At 51.1% G+C, this 17,545-nt stretch overlaps 1 protein-coding gene across 2 annotated transcripts in view; it reads right to left on the bottom strand.

Moving 5' to 3' along the window:
• Window positions 1-17,545, bottom strand: part of marchf5 (membrane-associated ring finger (C3HC4) 5) — a 47,384-nt gene that overhangs the window by 7,594 nt on the left and 22,245 nt on the right. For both annotated transcript variants that reach the window (XR_014553675.1, XM_083658640.1), the window contains exons 3-4: window positions 4,208-4,338; window positions 1,815-1,998 (exon numbers count right to left, since the gene is read on the bottom strand). Coding sequence is in view for 1 of the 2 variants with exons in the window: in XM_083658640.1 (XP_083514766.1) it covers window positions 1,815-1,998; window positions 4,208-4,338 (315 nt within the window). In the remaining variant the exon portion in view is untranslated. The remainder of the gene's footprint in view (window positions 1-1,814; window positions 1,999-4,207; window positions 4,339-17,545) is intronic.

Below are 17,545 nucleotides of genomic sequence, written 5' to 3'. Positions count from 1 at the left end.
GCATTACTGTCACTGTTCACTGAATACCCCGCATTACTGTCACTGTTCAATGAATACCCCGCATTACTGTCACTGTTCACTGAATACCCCGCATTACTGTCACTGTTCAATGAATACCCCGCATTACTGTCACTGTTCACTGAATACCCTGCATTACTGTCACTGTTCAATGAATACCCTGCATTACTGTCACTGTTCAATGAATACCCCGCATTACTGTCACTGTTCAATGAATACCCCGCATTACTGTCACTGTTCAATGAATACCCCGCATTACTGTCACTGTTCAATGAATACCCCGCATTACTGTCACTGTTCAATGAATACCCCGCATTACTGTCACTGTTCAATGAATACCCTGCATTACTGTCACTGTTCAATGAATACCCCGCATTACTGTCACTGTTCAATGAATACCCCACATTACTGTCACTGTTCAATGAATACCCCGCATTACTGTCACTGTTCACTGAATACCCCGCATTACTGTCACTGTTCAATGAATACCCCGCATTACTGTCACTGTTCACTGAATACCCCGCATTACTGTCACTGTTCACTGAATACCCCGCATTACTGTCACTGTTCACTGAATACCCCGCATTAGTCACTGTTCACTGAATACCCCGAATTACTGTCACTGTTCAATGAATACCCTGCATTACTGTCACTGTTCAATGAATACCCTGCATTACTGTCACTGTTCACTGAATACCCCACATTACTGTCACTGTTCACTGAATACCCCGCATTACTGTCACTGTTCAATGAATACCCTGCATTACTGTCACTGTTCAATGAATACCCTGCATTACTGTCACTGTTCAATGAATACCCTGCATTACTGTCACTGTTCACTGAATACCCCGCATTACTGTCACTGTTCAATGAATACCCTGCATTACTGTCACTGTTCAACGAATACCCCGCATTACTGTCACTGTTGACTGAATACCCCGCATTACTGTCACTGTTCACTGAATACCCCGCATTACTGTCACTGTTCACTGAATACCCCGCATTACTGTCACTGTTCACTGAATACCCCGCATTACTGTCACTGTTCAATGAATACCCCGCATTACTGTCACTGTTCACTGAATACCCCGCATTACTGTCACTGTTCACTGAATACCCCACATTACTGTCACTGTTCAATGAATACCCCGCATTACTGTCACTGTTCAATGAATACCCCGCATTACTGTCACTGTTCAATGAATACCCCGCATTACTGTCACTGTTCAACGGTCACAACGTTAAAGGCAGGAAACTGAATAAACCACACCCATTCATCACAACACTAGTCTAACCAAGTTCCACAAAAACCCTGTCTCAATGTCTGTTTTGTATCAGGTTGGAACTAATTATGGTTTTGGCTGCATGTCCGCACCCATTCTGATCCCACTTTTATCTCTAGAGTTACGTCGCCGCACTAAAAAACATTCTTAAATGGATTTATATATGATATAAATGATATATATGATATAAAAACACCACTTCTGCATACTGAACCTATATTTTTGTTTGTGCTATTGAACAACCATGTTGTTAATTTCTCCAGCAGAGGTGGCTGTGTTCTTGCTGCAGGCATCCAGCTCCTGCTCTGATCCAGACAGAGATAAGAGGAGTGCAACGCTAGAATACGCTCAAATTCCTCGACTATCCACATTACAAGTGACAAAGTGTTCGGCGAAGAACGATGAACGGATCAAACGGTTTCCGGGGTGCCTGGGGGGGCGGGGCTTTGCACACTGCATGCCTGGGGGGGCGGGGCTTTGCACACTGCGATCTGGGCGACCGCCTGTCCTGACCTGGGAAGATGCTGTTGAGGATCTGCAGCTTGTTGGAGTACTTCCTCCACATGCGCAGCACGTAGTCCTCCCAGCGGACCATCTTGCCCAGGATCAGCATGACGGGGATGGTGGGCAGGCCAATGAGCAGGAACAGAGGGTCGGCCCGCTCCATCACGTCCAAGCCCTCCTTATGGCCCACCACCTGGAAACAGACGGGCCCCGTGAAGTGGAACAGAACATTAGAGGATTCAACCTGGAGGCTGCTTTTCCTGATTAAAACACAGATCATTAGTAAGAGTGAAAGGAGGCAGAAGAGACAGAGACAAGCCGGTGACACGAGCAAGCATCCCGACACTCAAGCAGTCGACAACGATCTCAGTGCTTTTTCAAACCAAAGTCAAAGTGCTTTGCAGACAAAATAAGTCATCAAGGTAAACGATAATAAACAAACACACCACAACAAATAATAAACAAGGCTAGGTAAACCTAGCATATGGCCAGCGCGATAAAGCGTTCACAAGCATCGGCACTCAAATCGGCATGCAAATTGGACTGGACAAAGCCAGATACAGTATAGGGCCCGCTTGCACTGGCCAACAAGGTTCTATAAAATAGGCAAAGTAGTATATAGTATAGTATAGTATAGTAGTATATATAGTATAGTATAGTAGTGTTGGGCTACTTGGCTTGCTAGCTAACAATAGCAACTGAACCATCATGATCAAATATAACTTACAACACATTCATACATGTATAAAAGCACTGCTTATAAAACGGGCTTTGTCATCAAATGAAACTAGAACATGGCTCATCATCACTGTAACTCAGTAGTCCATGTGAGTTAACACATGGCTCATCATCACTGTAACTCAGTAGTCCATGTGAGTTAACACATGGCTCATCATCACTGTAACTCAGTAGTCCATGTGAGTTAACACATGGCTCATCATCACTGTAACTCAGTAGTCCATGTGAGTTAACACATGGCTCGTCATCACTGTAACTCAGTAGTCCATGTGAGTTAACACATGGCTCATCATCACTGTAACTCAGTAGTCCATGTGAGTTAACACATGGCTCATCATCACTGTAACTCAGTAGTCCATGTGAGTTAACACATGGCTCGTCATCACTGTAACTCAGTAGTCCATGTGAGTTAACACATGGCTCATCATCACTGTAACTCAGTAGTCCATGTGAGTTAACACATGGCTCATCATCACTGTGACTCAGTAGTCCATGTGAGTTAACACATGGCTCATCATCACTGTAACTCAGTAGTCCATGTGAGTTAACACATGGCTCATCATCACTGTAACTCAGTAGTCCATGTGAGTTAACACATGGCTCATCATCACTGTGACTCAGTAGTCCACGTGAGTTAACACATGGCTCATCATCACTGTAACTCAGTAGTCCATGTGAGTTAACACATGGCTCATCATCACTGTAACTCAGTAGTCCATGTGAGTTAACACATGGCTCATCATCACTGTAACTCAGTAGTCCATGTGAGTTAACACATGGCTCATCATCACTGTAACTCAGTAGTCCATGTGAGTTAACACATGGCTCATCATCACTGTAACTCAGTAGTCCATGTGAGTTAACACATGGCTCATCATCACTGTAACTCAGTAGTCCATGTGAGTTAACACATGGCTCATCATCACTGTAACTCAGTAGTCCATGTGAGTTAACACATGGCTCATCATCACTGTAACTCAGTAGTCCATGTGAGTTAACAGAAGAACCAGGAAGTACATCCGACGTCATCCAAAGGTGTGACAATTTACGCATAAAGTTGTATCATTGAGACAATGATACTGAGACAACTTTTACTACTTCCTTTTATTAATTAGATACTTCTCAATAAAGCACAGATGCGACTAGTGAAAACCTGTATCGAGAAGCAAAAGCCTTTCCTCTACTACACTGTGATCCTGTTTTGAACAGCTCACATGTACATGTATAGTTAGTAGGGGTGTCACGATACACTCAGTTCACGATACGATACACGATATTGGGTTCACGATAACGATACGATATTTTAACAATATTTTTTTGCGATCGATTTGTAAGTTGAGGGGTCATCCTCCACGCTAATTTGAGTCATTTCACCATTTTCATCCTCCGTGTCTGTAACGTCCCTCGTCTGTTCAAACAAAGCAATGAAAAGGAGAGCGAGCATGCAATCAGATGCAGATCAGTGCCACCATGTTCAGCTTCTTTTTCTCGCGATATGAGATTTCATCTCAACGATACGTATTGTCACGTTTTGATATCGCGATATATCGTGGGACGATATATTGTGACATGCCTAATAGTTAGTGAGCGAGTGTCTCAACTGCCTGGACTGAATATGCCTCGTCATGTAAGCCAAAAAGCTCATGTAGGATGGCTGGTCAAACCTGCATGACGGTGACAGCCCCGTAGGTGACAGCCGTCCAGTAGATGGAGCCCACCATGATGCCAGCAGCAGCGAAGGGGCCGGCCTTGGAGATGAGCCGGTCAGCCAGGTCCAGCACGTAAACCACCGGGCCTGATGGAGACAAACAGCTGAGTCAACAACAACACCACCTACATCTAAATCCACATGGATCAATTCTACTGATGTGACTGTTTTCAATCACACTGTGTCCCAAAGAGATCAACACAGACGGTACAAACACCACAGGAAACCTCCATCGCTCGGAGTTTGTGCTCAAAAAGGTTTCTAATCGATTAGTCTCTTGGTCTATAAAATGGTGAAAAATGTTGATCAGCCTCTCCCCAAATGCCAAGATGACAACCTCCCTGGCAGCCACGTCCATAATATAATAATATAATATATATTATATATATACAAAAATGAACTAAAACTCTCTATCTCTATATATATATATATAGAGATAGATAACCCTAACCCTATATATATAATATATACAGTATATATAATTATATATATATATATATATATATATATATATATATATATATATATATATATATATATATATATAGAGAGAGAGTTTTAGTTCATTTTTGTCTCCTTAAAAATGTGTAAACTATTACTCAATTTTCAGTCGATCGACGAAACAATGAATCAACTACACTGTCATCATGTGTGCCATGTTCATATACATGCATACACAGATATGTTGTGTCCATCTCATTTGAGCTGTGTGTGAGAGCCAGGTGTGAAGCTGTGAGGGAACAGACGGAGCAGACATTCACCGCTGAGCAGTGTGTGTGTCCAGCAGGGGTCATGAGACACCTGCTCACCTGAGCAGTGTGTGTGTCCAGCAGGGGTCATGAGACACCTGCTCACCTGAGCAGTGTGTGTGTCCAGCAGGGGTCATGAGACGCCTGCTCACCTGAGCAGTGTGTGTGTCCAGCAGGGGTCATGAGACACCTGCTCACCTGAGCAGTGTGTGTGTCCAGCAGGGGTCATGAGACACCTGCTCACCTGAGCAGTGTGTGTGTCCAGCAGGGGTCATGAGACACCTGCTCACCTGAGCAGTGTGTGTGTCCAGCAGGGTTCACGAGATGCCTGCTCACCTGAGCAGTGTGTGTGTCCAGCAGGGGTCATGAGACACCTGCTCACCTGAGCAGTGTGTGTGTCCAGCAGGGGTCATGAGACGCCTGCTCACCTGAGCAGTGTGTGTGTCCAGCAGGGGTCATGAGACACCTGCTCACCTGAGCAGTGTGTGTGTCCAGCAGGGGTCATGAGATGCCTGCTCACCTGAGCAGTGTGTGTGTCCAGCAGGGGTCATGAGATGCCTGCTCACCTGCTGAGCAGTGTGTGTGTCCAGCAGGGGTCATGAGACACCTGCTCACCTGAGCAGTGTGTGTGTCCAGCAGGGGTCATGAGACACCTGCTCACCTGCTGAGCAGTGTGTGTGTCCAGCAGGGGTCATGAGACGCCTGCTCACCTGAGCAGTGTGTGTGTCCAGCAGGGGTCATGAGATGCCTGCTCACCTGAGCAGTGTGTGTGTCCAGCAGGGGTCATGAGATGCCTGCTCACCTGAGCAGTGTGTGTGTCCAGCAGGGGTCATGAGACACCTGCTCACCTGCTGAGCAGTGTGTGTGTCCAGCAGGGGTCATGAGACACCTGCTCACCTGAGCAGTGTGTGTGTCCAGCAGGGGTCATGAGACGCCTGCTCACCTGCTGCTCAAAATCAGCACTTGGTCCAGAGTCGACTCATCAAGCCGACCTCCCATCCAGCTACAGTGAGAGAGTGGTGGCCAGCCACCACCACCATCATCTGGAGGAGGTCCTTCTCTTCTCTCACACTCTTAAGCTGGGCTGGTAAAGTGTGTGGTTAAGTCACACATTGACCAGCCACTCAGCTCTTTCCCTGCATGTACACTTTAGCTCACACTGAATCCATTGTGTTGCCACGAGGAAAAAGTGACTTGAGGGACGAGGAAGCTCACAGCAAACAAAACACCTTCTTTCTCCAGAGGCCAAGTGACCTCAACGATGCGGAAACCTTCAAAAGTTAACTGGCTTCCTCTCCGCTGTGCTGTGCTGTGCTGTGTGCTGTGCTGCAGAGTGCTGTGCTGTGTTGTGCTGTGCTGCAGAGTGCTGTGCTGTGCTGTAGAGCACGCCAGGTATGGGCTCGTACTGTCGATCGATTCCCTTCACTGCAAGGAGGAACACGCCATAATTGTTCTTGTTCTTTACACCAATAAGCATGTGATGAGGGTTAGCCTCCCTGACAGCAACCATGTCCGTGGAGGAAGGACCTGATGGTTTTGAGCAGACTCTCTCTGCTGCATCCTCCCTCTCGGGCGTTCCAGGGTGACTCTGGGGAAATCATGCAATATTTACGGGAAGGCAACCTGATTTCCTCAGTCAGACAGACAGGCCCATCCACATCCTATTAATAACTAGCCCAGGAGTCAGTGGGAGGGAAGATACCAGAGCCTGCAGTGGAACAAACTCTCTAACTGCAAGATGGTATCTACAGCACAGAGGCCATGTCTGGGATTGGGATTAATACGTTTGGGACTAGATTTAAGAAAAATGTAAATGCATTGAATTCAAAGATTAAAAAACAAATTATCTGTTATTTGAAAGAATGTTTTGCTTAAGCTGTTTTTCTTACTTCAGCTATTTCTCTTCACTACTTACTACCTTATAAATCATTGCTGGTCAAAAACAAAAAGATAAATTATTTCACATATTCAAATCCATAAAAGTTCCTGAGTCTTCTGAACTGCCTTTCTTCTAAAATATGTTTTGGAAAATGTGTCAAAAAATGCCTTTGTCAACTACTAGAGAGGGGTAAATACATCTTGAAATGGACATTTTGACTATTGGCAAGGACCTCACGATACGATGCATTATCACAATACATGGGCCATGATACAAGTGTATCATGCATGCTACATTGCGATACAATAGATATTGCAATATATTTCAATACTCTACAATATATATTTCAATACTCTACAACTAAAAAATAGAGCTGAAAAATGAAAATACAACTTGCTGTGTACCACCCAGGTAGTGCAATAATATATACATCACATTATATTGATAACTCAGTGGGCTAATTGAGTCAAAACTATTTAACTCAAAATTTTCATTCCAATTGATTAAGAATGGTATTTGCATAGTTGCACGCCGTGTGACTGAACACACTGAAATAAAAAATAAATAAAGTGTGTACGTATTCCTATTGTGTTGTGCAGAAAATAATTGATACAGCGATATATCGCAATATTTTTCCGAAATATCGACGATACAGCATTGCAGGAAGAAAATATCACGATATATCGCCGTATCGATTTCATTGCACAGCCCTAATTGTGCCTGGTGTGTAGTTGAGAAACAAGCAGACCCTGGAGTGGACTGCTGTGAAAACACTGCTGAGTCACTGGTGGTTGTGAAAGCAGGGCTGGTTCAAGAACACTTTCACCTTTGGCCACCTCATCAGTACCACATTGATAATGATATGATCCTATGCATTTCCCTACAGGCCGCTGTATGGCAGATAACACATCGACCTGGCAGCGTATGAAGCTGGATTATTTGCACCAGTCAAGAGGTGAGGACATGAGGTGAGGACATCAGGTGAGGACATGACATGAGGACATGAGGACATGAGGTGAGGACTACCGGTGCCTCACTGGCAATGCTGCAAAGGCATTCTCTCTCGGCAGAGTCCCGGACTCATCGGTTTCGTGCACACACACCTAACCAGTTACTTTGCCTACGAGCCTCACAAGAAACTGGGCCAGTGAAACTCAAGTCTAAATAGCTACAGCTACTCCACATCCACTATATATACTGTGAAGTGAAACTCAAGTCTAAATAGCTACAGCTACTCCACATCCACTATATATACTGTGAAGTGAAACTCAAGTCTAAATAGCTACAGCTACTCCACATCCACTATATATACTGTGAAGTGAAACTCAAGTCTAAATAGCTACAGCTACTCCACATCCACTATATATACTGTGAAGTGAAACTCAAGTCTAAATAGCTACAGCTACTCCACATCCACTATATATACTGTGAAGTGAAACTCAAGTCTAAATAGCTACAGCTACTCCACATCCACTATATATACTGTGAAGTGAAACTCAAGTCTAAATAGCTACAGCTACTCCACATCCACTATATATACTGTGAAGTGAAACTCAAGTCTAAATAGCTACAGCTACTCCACATCCACTATATATACTGTGAAGTGAAACTCAAGTCTAAATAGCTACAGCTACTCCACATCCACTATATATACTGTGAAGTGAAACTCAAGTCTAAATAGCTACAGCTACTCCACATCCACTATATATACTGTGAAGTGAAACTCAAGTCTAAATAGCTACAGCTACTCCACATCCACTATATATACTGTGAAGTGAAACTCAAGTCTAAATAGCTACAGCTACTCCACATCCACTATATATACTGTGAAGTGAAACTCAAGTCTAAATAGCTACAGCTACTCCACCACATCCACTATATATAGACGGTTTTAACTTGACAACAAAAACATTCTAAATTTAACCCCCGCTCACTTCCTGTTGCAGTGTTTGCTATGGACATAAAAGAAAAAAAAACATTCAAGTGCAGGACTGACCATTCCGTGAAAACCGTCTATACAGCTGAGCAGCGAAAACAAAAGTAACGATGTCGAGTGAATATTTCTGCAGTTTGCCGAATGCTGAGAAAAAGGAAGTGCTGTGGGGTTGCGCTCTGGTGAAAACCGTCTATACTGTGAAGTGTTGCAGTTAGACTGAATCCAGTACATTAACGTGCAGCACGTCAGGTGTCAAAAAGAGTCGACGCTTTCTCAAATTATTCTTAGACTCTCTCTGGTTATTTCGGGGGTTCTGGTCTGGTTTGGGACATAAGACAGGCTTTATTTAGTTGTTTGTATAGCCGGCCCGACATGAGGTCGTTACCAATGAGAGCGAGTGCTGTACAATCCCACCTATGTTAGCAGCACTAGCAAGCAGCCCAGTGCTGTACAATCCCACCTATGTTAGCAGCACTAGCAAGCAGCACAGTGCTGTACAATCCCACCTATGTTAGCAGCACTAGCAAGCAGCACAGTGCTGTACAATCCCACCTATGTTAGCAGCACTAGCAAGCAGCACAGTGCTGTACAATCCCACCTATGTTAGCAGCACTAGCAAGCAGCACAGTGCTGTACAATCCCACCTATGTTAGCAGCACTAGCAAGCAGCACAGTGCTGTACAATCCCACCTATGTTAGCAGCACTAGCAAGCAGCACAGTCTCTCTATTCCAACAACTGCATGTATTTAGCTCTATAAACGCCATGTATTTGAAGAAGAAGACATTTCTGTATGGAATTTCAAGCAGGCAGTTTAGAGGACAGCCGTGGCTCTGTCCACTTGTTGGGGGGGGGGGTGAGGACACAAAGTACTCGCCGCACAATGGAAAATATCACACTTTCATTTCCTAAGTAGTTCTGAACATCGTGGACCCTCTCGCCTGGTGCTGCCAGCCCCCTCCATGCTTTCCAGGGCTCGGCTGGGCTTTAGTGCACCTGTGTTTGCTGCCAAACCCATTGATCTTTGCGACGCTCGGACGCATTAATCTGCTCAGATTTTTTTGATGACAGTGTCGGAATCCCTTTCCGCTTTCTCTCCCTGCCTGCCTGCCTGCCTAAGCATTACGCCATCATCGTGATCCAGGAGGGGAACTGGGTCGCCCCCTTAATGGCCGCTGGCAGGACAGAGAGAGCACCCAGCAATTCATCTCAAGCCACTGGCAGCAGGTTCCACAATTAAGAGAATTAAAAAGAGGGAGGGAGGGGAAAGTGCACCTGCATCCTGATTGGTCGGTACAGTGCCAGCTGGCTTGTTGACTCTCTCTAAGGCCGAGTGGCAGTAAAGGAGGAGTGGCAGCAAGGACGCGCTGTCCTCAGTTATACTGCCTCTGCTGCCAACCAGCATGATAGGGTGTCTCTGGCTCTGCAGCAGCAGGTGCTGCTGGGAAAGAAGCCAGCGTAGCATAGCGTAGCGTAGCATAGCATAGCATATAGCCACCACACACTGCTGCTCTCTGTGCGTGTGTTAGCTAACCTCCAACACAATCAAAACACGGGTTAATAGAAATGGTGATCTTTGGCTTCAGATCATCCCCCTATCTGATCCCAGCAGCAGCAGGCAGAGAGAGAGGGCCTCACCACCACCAGGGGGCCGGGCCACACATGAGTAACGCCTGTCAAACCTGTTAGAATGAGCTGGCCTCAGTCAGCAGCCAGCCAGCAACCCTGAGAAAAATAACCACTATGTCAGCTTCCCCCAACAGCCTCCTCCTGTCTCTGCCTGTCTCTGCCTGTCTCCTCCTGTCTCTGCCTGTCTCCTCCTGTCTCTGTCTGTCCTCCTGTCTCTGTCTGTCCTCCTGTCTCTGCCTGTCTCCTCCTGTCTCTGCCTATCTCCTCCTGTCTCTGCCTGTCCTCCTGTCTCCTCCTGTCTCCTCCTGTCCTCCTGTCTCTGCCTGTCTCCTCCTGTCTCTGCCTGTCTCCTCCTGTCCTCCTGTCTCTGCCTGTCTCCTCCTGTCTCTGCCTGTCCTCCTGTCTCCTCCTGTCTCTGCCTGTCCTCCTGTCTCTGCCTGTCCTTCTGTCTCTGCCTGTCTCCTCCTGTCTCTGCCTGTCTCTGCCTGTCCTCCTGTCTCTGCCTGTCCTCCTGTCTCTGCCTGTCTCCTCCTGTCTCTGCCTGTCCTCCTGTCTCTGCCTGTCCTCCTGTCTCTGCCTGTCTCCTCCTGCCTCTGCCTGTCCTCCTGTCTCTGCCTGTCTCCTCCTGTCTCCTCCTGTCTCTGCCTGTCCTCCTGTCTCTCTCCTCCTGTCTCTGCCTGTCTCCTCCTGTCTCTGCCTGTCTCCTCCTGTCTCTGCCTGTCTCCTCCTGTCTCTGCCTGTCTCCTCCTGTCTCTGCCTGTCCACGGCTTTGTCTGTATTAGCCAAATTGAAAGCTGTCGTTGCAGTGTTGTCAACAACAAGCTGCCAAATTGCTATGATTCTGGAGGGCTAATTAAAGTCACTGTAAATAACACTACAGGTTGTGACGCGATTGGAGTCGTAGTGGCAAATGGTAAATGGCCTGCATTTATATAGCGCTTTTATCCAAAGTGCTTTACAATCAGTAGGTACAGTCACCCATTCATTCACACACCGATGGCGGCAAGCTACCACGCAGGGTGCTGGCACAGCCATCGGGAGCAGGGTTCACTATCTTTGCCCAAGGACATGCAGACTGGGGGAGGCGGGGATCGAACCACCGACCCTCTTTTATCCAAAGCGACTAGTCGTGGACGACTCGCTCTTACCTCCTGAGCTACAGCCGCCCCAAAGGTGAAAAAGGAGAAACAAATATTTCTGCTTGAAATATCAAAAGTAAACTTGTTACAGTGTAAATAGCAGAGCAGCACAAACGGCGAGAGGACTGCAGCAGTGATGCAGCAGAACAGAACAGACAGACACAGTGCTCTACTCCTGCTCACTTTGAAGTGAAGTGCACTGATGTAGAAGCACCGCCCCCTAGCCCACGTCTCAGGACTGCCACGCCCCCTAGCCCACGTCTCAGGACTGCCACGCCCCCTAGCCCACGTCTCAGGACTGCCACGCCCCTTAGCCCACGTCTCGTCTCAGGACTGCCACGCCCCCTAGCTCACGTCTCAGGACTGCCACGCCCCCTAGCTCACGTCTCAGGACTGCCACGCCCCCTAGCCCACGTCTCAGGACTGCCACGCCCCTTAGCCCACGTCTCGTCTCAGGACTGCCACGCCCCCTAGCCCACGTCTCAGGACTGCCACGCCCCCTAGCCCACGTCTCAGGACTGCCACGCCCCCTAGCTCACGTCTCAGGACTGCCACGCCCCTAGCCCACGTCTCAGGACTGCCACGCCCCCTGGCCCACGTCTCAGGACTGCCACGCCCCCTGGCCCACGTCTCAGGACTGCCACGCCCCCTGGCCCACGTCTCAGGACTGCCACGCCCCCTAGCCCACGTCTCAGGACTGCCACGCCCCCTAGCCCACGTCTCAGGACTGCCACGCCCCCTGTCCCACGTCTCAGGACTGCCACGCCCCCTAGCCCACGTCTCAGGACTGCCACACCTCAAACGGTACAAACAGAATCCACACTAAGAGCCATGTACAGAGTCAGACAGCACTCTTGTTCTGTCAGTGGGGCAACATGTTGCCTGCATAAAGCTGTTTGAGCCATGCTGGTGACAGCATGCACATTAGCCTAGCAGTGCACCAATGCTACTACAGAGGATCACGTCACTGACCCATCCCATCCTGCTCTCTATAGGCCTATTTCACATCCCACCCAAATCAGCCATTTTGTGTCTAAAGGCAGGAAGTAAAGCAGGTGCAGGCAAGATTAGAGCCCTGGGACTGTCTGGACCCATTTAGGTGGTCCAGTCCCATGGCTCTAATCAATGTCTGCCCTGGGACTGTCTGGACCCATTTAGGTGGTCCAGTCCCATGGCTCTAATCAATGTCTTGCCTGCACCTGCTTTACTTCCTGCCTTTAGACACAAAATGGCTGATTTGCGTGGGATGTGAAATAGCCTAGAAACATCGTTGTCTGGCTGAGATCTTATGATGCAGTGTGTGTGTGTGTGTGTGAACATCATGTAAAGTCAGAGCAGAGGACAAGGTGGTGGGGTGGGGGGTGGAGCCACTGATCCGGGTGCCAGCATCACAGATCTCCGATTGGTCGGCTTTTCAGGGCTATTTTTGGGAGTCTGGGATTTGACTTGATTCATCAGCAGAGCGACAGCCCCCGCTCCACTCGTCTGCTCTCTGATCAGCTGCTTACAGGCTCCTCCCATCATGGCCCAATTTCATCCCCTCACTCCTTCTCTCCCAGACACAGCCAGCATCTCTCCACAGCCTCCATCACCCCCTGCACCTGACGCTCACCACCTCCACCCGACGCTCCCTCACCCCCTCCACCTGACACTCACCACCTCCACCTGACGCTCACCCCCTGCACCTGACGCTCACCACCTCCACCTGACACTCACCACCTCCACCTGACACTCACCCCCTCCACCTGACGCTCACCCCCTGCACCTGACGCTCACCCCCTCCACCTGACACTCACCACCTCCACCTGACGCTCACCCCCTGCACCTGACGCTCACCACCTCCACCTGACACTCACCACCTCCACCTGACGCTCACCCCCTCCACCTGACGCTCACCACCTCCACCTGACACTCACCACCTCCACCTGACACTCACCACCTCCACCTGACGCTCACCACCTCCACCCGACGCTCCCTCACCACCTCCACCTGACACTCACCACCTCCACCTGACGCTCACCCCCTGCACCTGACGCTCACCCCCTGCACCTGACGCTCACCACCTCCACCTGACACTCACCACCTCCACCTGACACTCACCCCCTGCACCTGACGCTCACCACCTCCACCTGACACTCACCCCCTCCACCTGACACTCACCCCCTGCACCTGACGCTCACCCCCTCCACCTGACACTCACCACCTCCACCTGACACTCACCCCCTGCACCTGACGCTCACCACCTCCACCTGACACTCACCCCCTGCACCTGACGCTCACCACCTCCACCTGACACTCACCCCCTCCACCTGACGCTCACCCCCTGCACCTGACGCTCACCCCCTCCACCTGACGCTCACCACCTCCACCTGACACTCACCACCTCCACCTGACACTCACCCCCTCCACCTGACGCTCACCCCCTGCACCTGACGCTCACCCCCTCCACCTGACGCTCACCACCTCCACCTGACGCTCACCCCCTCCACCTGACACTCACCACCTCCACCTGACACTCACCCCCTGCACCTGACGCTCACCCCCTCCACCTGACACTCACCACCTCCACCTGACGCTCACCCCCTGCACCTGACGCTCACCACCTCCACCTGACACTCACCCCCTCCACCTGACACTCACCCCCTGCACCTGACGCTCACCCCCTCCACCTGACACTCACCACCTCCACCTGACACTCACCCCCTGCACCTGACGCTCACCACCTCCACCTGACACTCACCACCTCCACCTGACGCTCACCCCCTGCACCTGACGCTCACCACCTCCACCTGACACTCACCCCCTCCACCTGACGCTCACCCCCTGCACCTGACGCTCACCCCCTCCACCTGACGCTCACCACCTCCACCTGACACTCACCCCCTGCACCTGACGCTCACCACCTCCACCCGACGCTCCCTCACCCCCTCCACCTGACACTCACCACCTCCACCTGACGCTCACCCCCTGCACCTGACGCTCACCCCCTCCACCTGACACTCACCACCTCCACCTGACGCTCACCCCCTGCACCTGACGCTCACCACCTCCACCTGACACTCACCACCTCCACCTGACGCTCACCCCCTCCACCTGACGCTCACCACCTCCACCTGACACTCACCACCTCCACCTGACACTCACCACCTCCACCTGACGCTCACCACCTCCACCCGACGCTCCCTCACCACCTCCACCTGACACTCACCACCTCCACCTGACGCTCACCCCCTGCACCTGACGCTCACCCCCTGCACCTGACGCTCACCACCTCCACCTGACACTCACCACCTCCACCTGACACTCACCCCCTGCACCTGACGCTCACCCCCTGCACCTGACGCTCACCACCTCCACCTGACACTCACCCCCTCCACCTGACACTCACCCCCTGCACCTGACGCTCACCCCCTCCACCTGACACTCACCACCTCCACCTGACACTCACCCCCTGCACCTGACGCTCACCACCTCCACCTGACACTCACCCCCTGCACCTGACGCTCACCACCTCCACCTGACACTCACCCCCTCCACCTGACGCTCACCCCCTCCACCTGACGCTCACCACCTCCACCTGACACTCACCACCTCCACCTGACACTCACCCCCTCCACCTGACGCTCACCCCCTGCACCTGACGCTCACCCCCTCCACCTGACGCTCACCACCTCCACCTGACGCTCACCCCCTCCACCTGACACTCACCACCTCCACCTGACACTCACCCCCTGCACCTGACGCTCACCCCCTCCACCTGACACTCACCACCTCCACCTGACGCTCACCCCCTGCACCTGACGCTCACCACCTCCACCTGACACTCACCCCCTCCACCTGACACTCACCCCCTGCACCTGACGCTCACCCCCTCCACCTGACGCTCACCACCTCCACCTGACACTCACCCCCTGCACCTGACGCTCACCCCCTCCACCTGACACTCACCCCCTCCACCTGACACTCACCCCCTGCACCTGACGCTCACCCCCTCCACCTGACACTCACCCCCTCCACCTGACACTCACCCCCTGCACCTGACGCTCACCCCCTCCACCTGACACTCACCCCCTCCACCTGACACTCACCCCCTGCACCTGACGCTCACCCCCTCCACCTGACACTCACCCCCTCCACCTGACACTCACCCCCTGCACCTGACGCTCACCACCTCCACCTGACACTCACCACCTCCACCTGACACTCACCCCCTGCACCTGACGCTCACCCCCTCCACCTGACACTCACCCCCTCCACCTGACACTCACCCCCTGCACCTGACGCTCACCCCCTCCACCTGACGCTCACCCCCTCCACCTGACGCTCACCACCTCCACCTGACACTCACCACCTCCACCTGACGCTCACCCCCTGCACCTGACGCTCACCCCCTCCACCTGACGCTCACCACCTCCACCTGACACTCACCACCTCCACCTGACACTCACCACCTCCACCTGACACTCACCCCCTCCACCTGACGCTCACCACCTCCACCTGACACTCACCACCTCCACCTGACGCTCACCCCCTCCACCTGACGCTCACCCCCTCCACCTGACACTCACCACCTCCACCTGACACTCACCACCTCCACCTGACGCTCACCCCCTCCACCTGACGCTCACCACCTCCACCTGACGCTCACCACCTCCACCTGACGCTCACCACCTCCACCTGACGCTCACCACCTCCACCTGACGCTCACCACCTCCAGCCGACGCTCCCTCACCACCTCCACCTGACGCTCACCACCTCCAGCCGACGCTCCCTCACCACCTCCACCCGACGCTCCCTCACCACCTCCACCCGACGCTCCCTCACCACCTCCACCTGACGCTCCCTCACCACCTCCACCCGACGCTCCCTCACCACCTCCACCTGACGCTCACCACCTCCACCCGACGCTCCCTCACCACCTCCACCTGACGCTCACCACCTCCACCCGACGCTCCCTCACCACCTCCACCCGACGCTCGCTAATGGGATTATGAAACGGACTCTTTCCCCTGTGGATGACGAGCTGCCCAGGTAAAAGCCCACAGGCTCTAGTATGGACAGAAACAACCACGTTTCCCACTGGTCTGGCTCCTGTCCGGACACTCACCTGCAGAGAGGGAAACTAACCTTTGTTTGTCATCAGGACACAGTGGCTGGTAAACCCCAAACTTCACAGATGTGTTTTGAAACAGAAGTGAAACTCATGATGGATGGTATGGTAGACAAATGAACCAGCCACAAGTCAACAGCTGGTGTAATCTCCCCAGCCTATCTTGCTGTTTTCAGACTCAAGTCCTTTAGGTCGACTCTCCATCCCCTCCCACAGTATTCAGTGTCAAACAATGCCTACAGTAACAGTGGAGGTATTATTAGAGGCGTTGGCGAGTTGAATCCAAACATGACGGCTTTCCACTTACGTATTTCCCATCCGATGGAGTGTCTTCTGTCTACGGACAAGGAATCCATACTACCTCGTCAGCTTTACCTCCCCCTTTCCACCCCATCACTTACCCAGACAGACAAATCCCCATTTCCATAGTTGAGACTTGAGAGGGTCACGGGTGTCACTTTGTTCTGTGTCCTCATCTCATCATCCATCACTCTTCCATCCCTCTGTCTCTACACACCTCCCAATAATTAGCAGAGGATTGGTCTGAACCTCGCCACACCTCATCTCATCTCACCCGGAGACACAAAACTGAGCTCTCTCTCTCTCGCTCTCAGACAGGAAGCCAACCAGCCCACACCTCTGAGTCTGTCATATATACTGAAGAGCTATCAAAGACCTCTACACACAGCTAACAGACCACACCCACACCTCTGAGTCTCTGTGTCATATATACTGAAGAGCTATCAAAGACCTCTACACACAGCTAACAGACCACACCCACACCTCTGAGTCTCTGTGTCATATATACTGAAGAGCTATCAAAGACCTCTACACACAGCTAACAGACCACACC

Source organism: Poromitra crassiceps (assembly GCF_964638095.1).
Source record: "Poromitra crassiceps genome assembly, chromosome: 22".
Taxonomy (NCBI): Eukaryota; Metazoa; Chordata; class Actinopteri; order Beryciformes; family Melamphaidae; genus Poromitra; species Poromitra crassiceps.
Note: the sequence above shows the minus strand (reverse complement) of the source record. Positions and strands in the feature narration are given on the sequence as shown.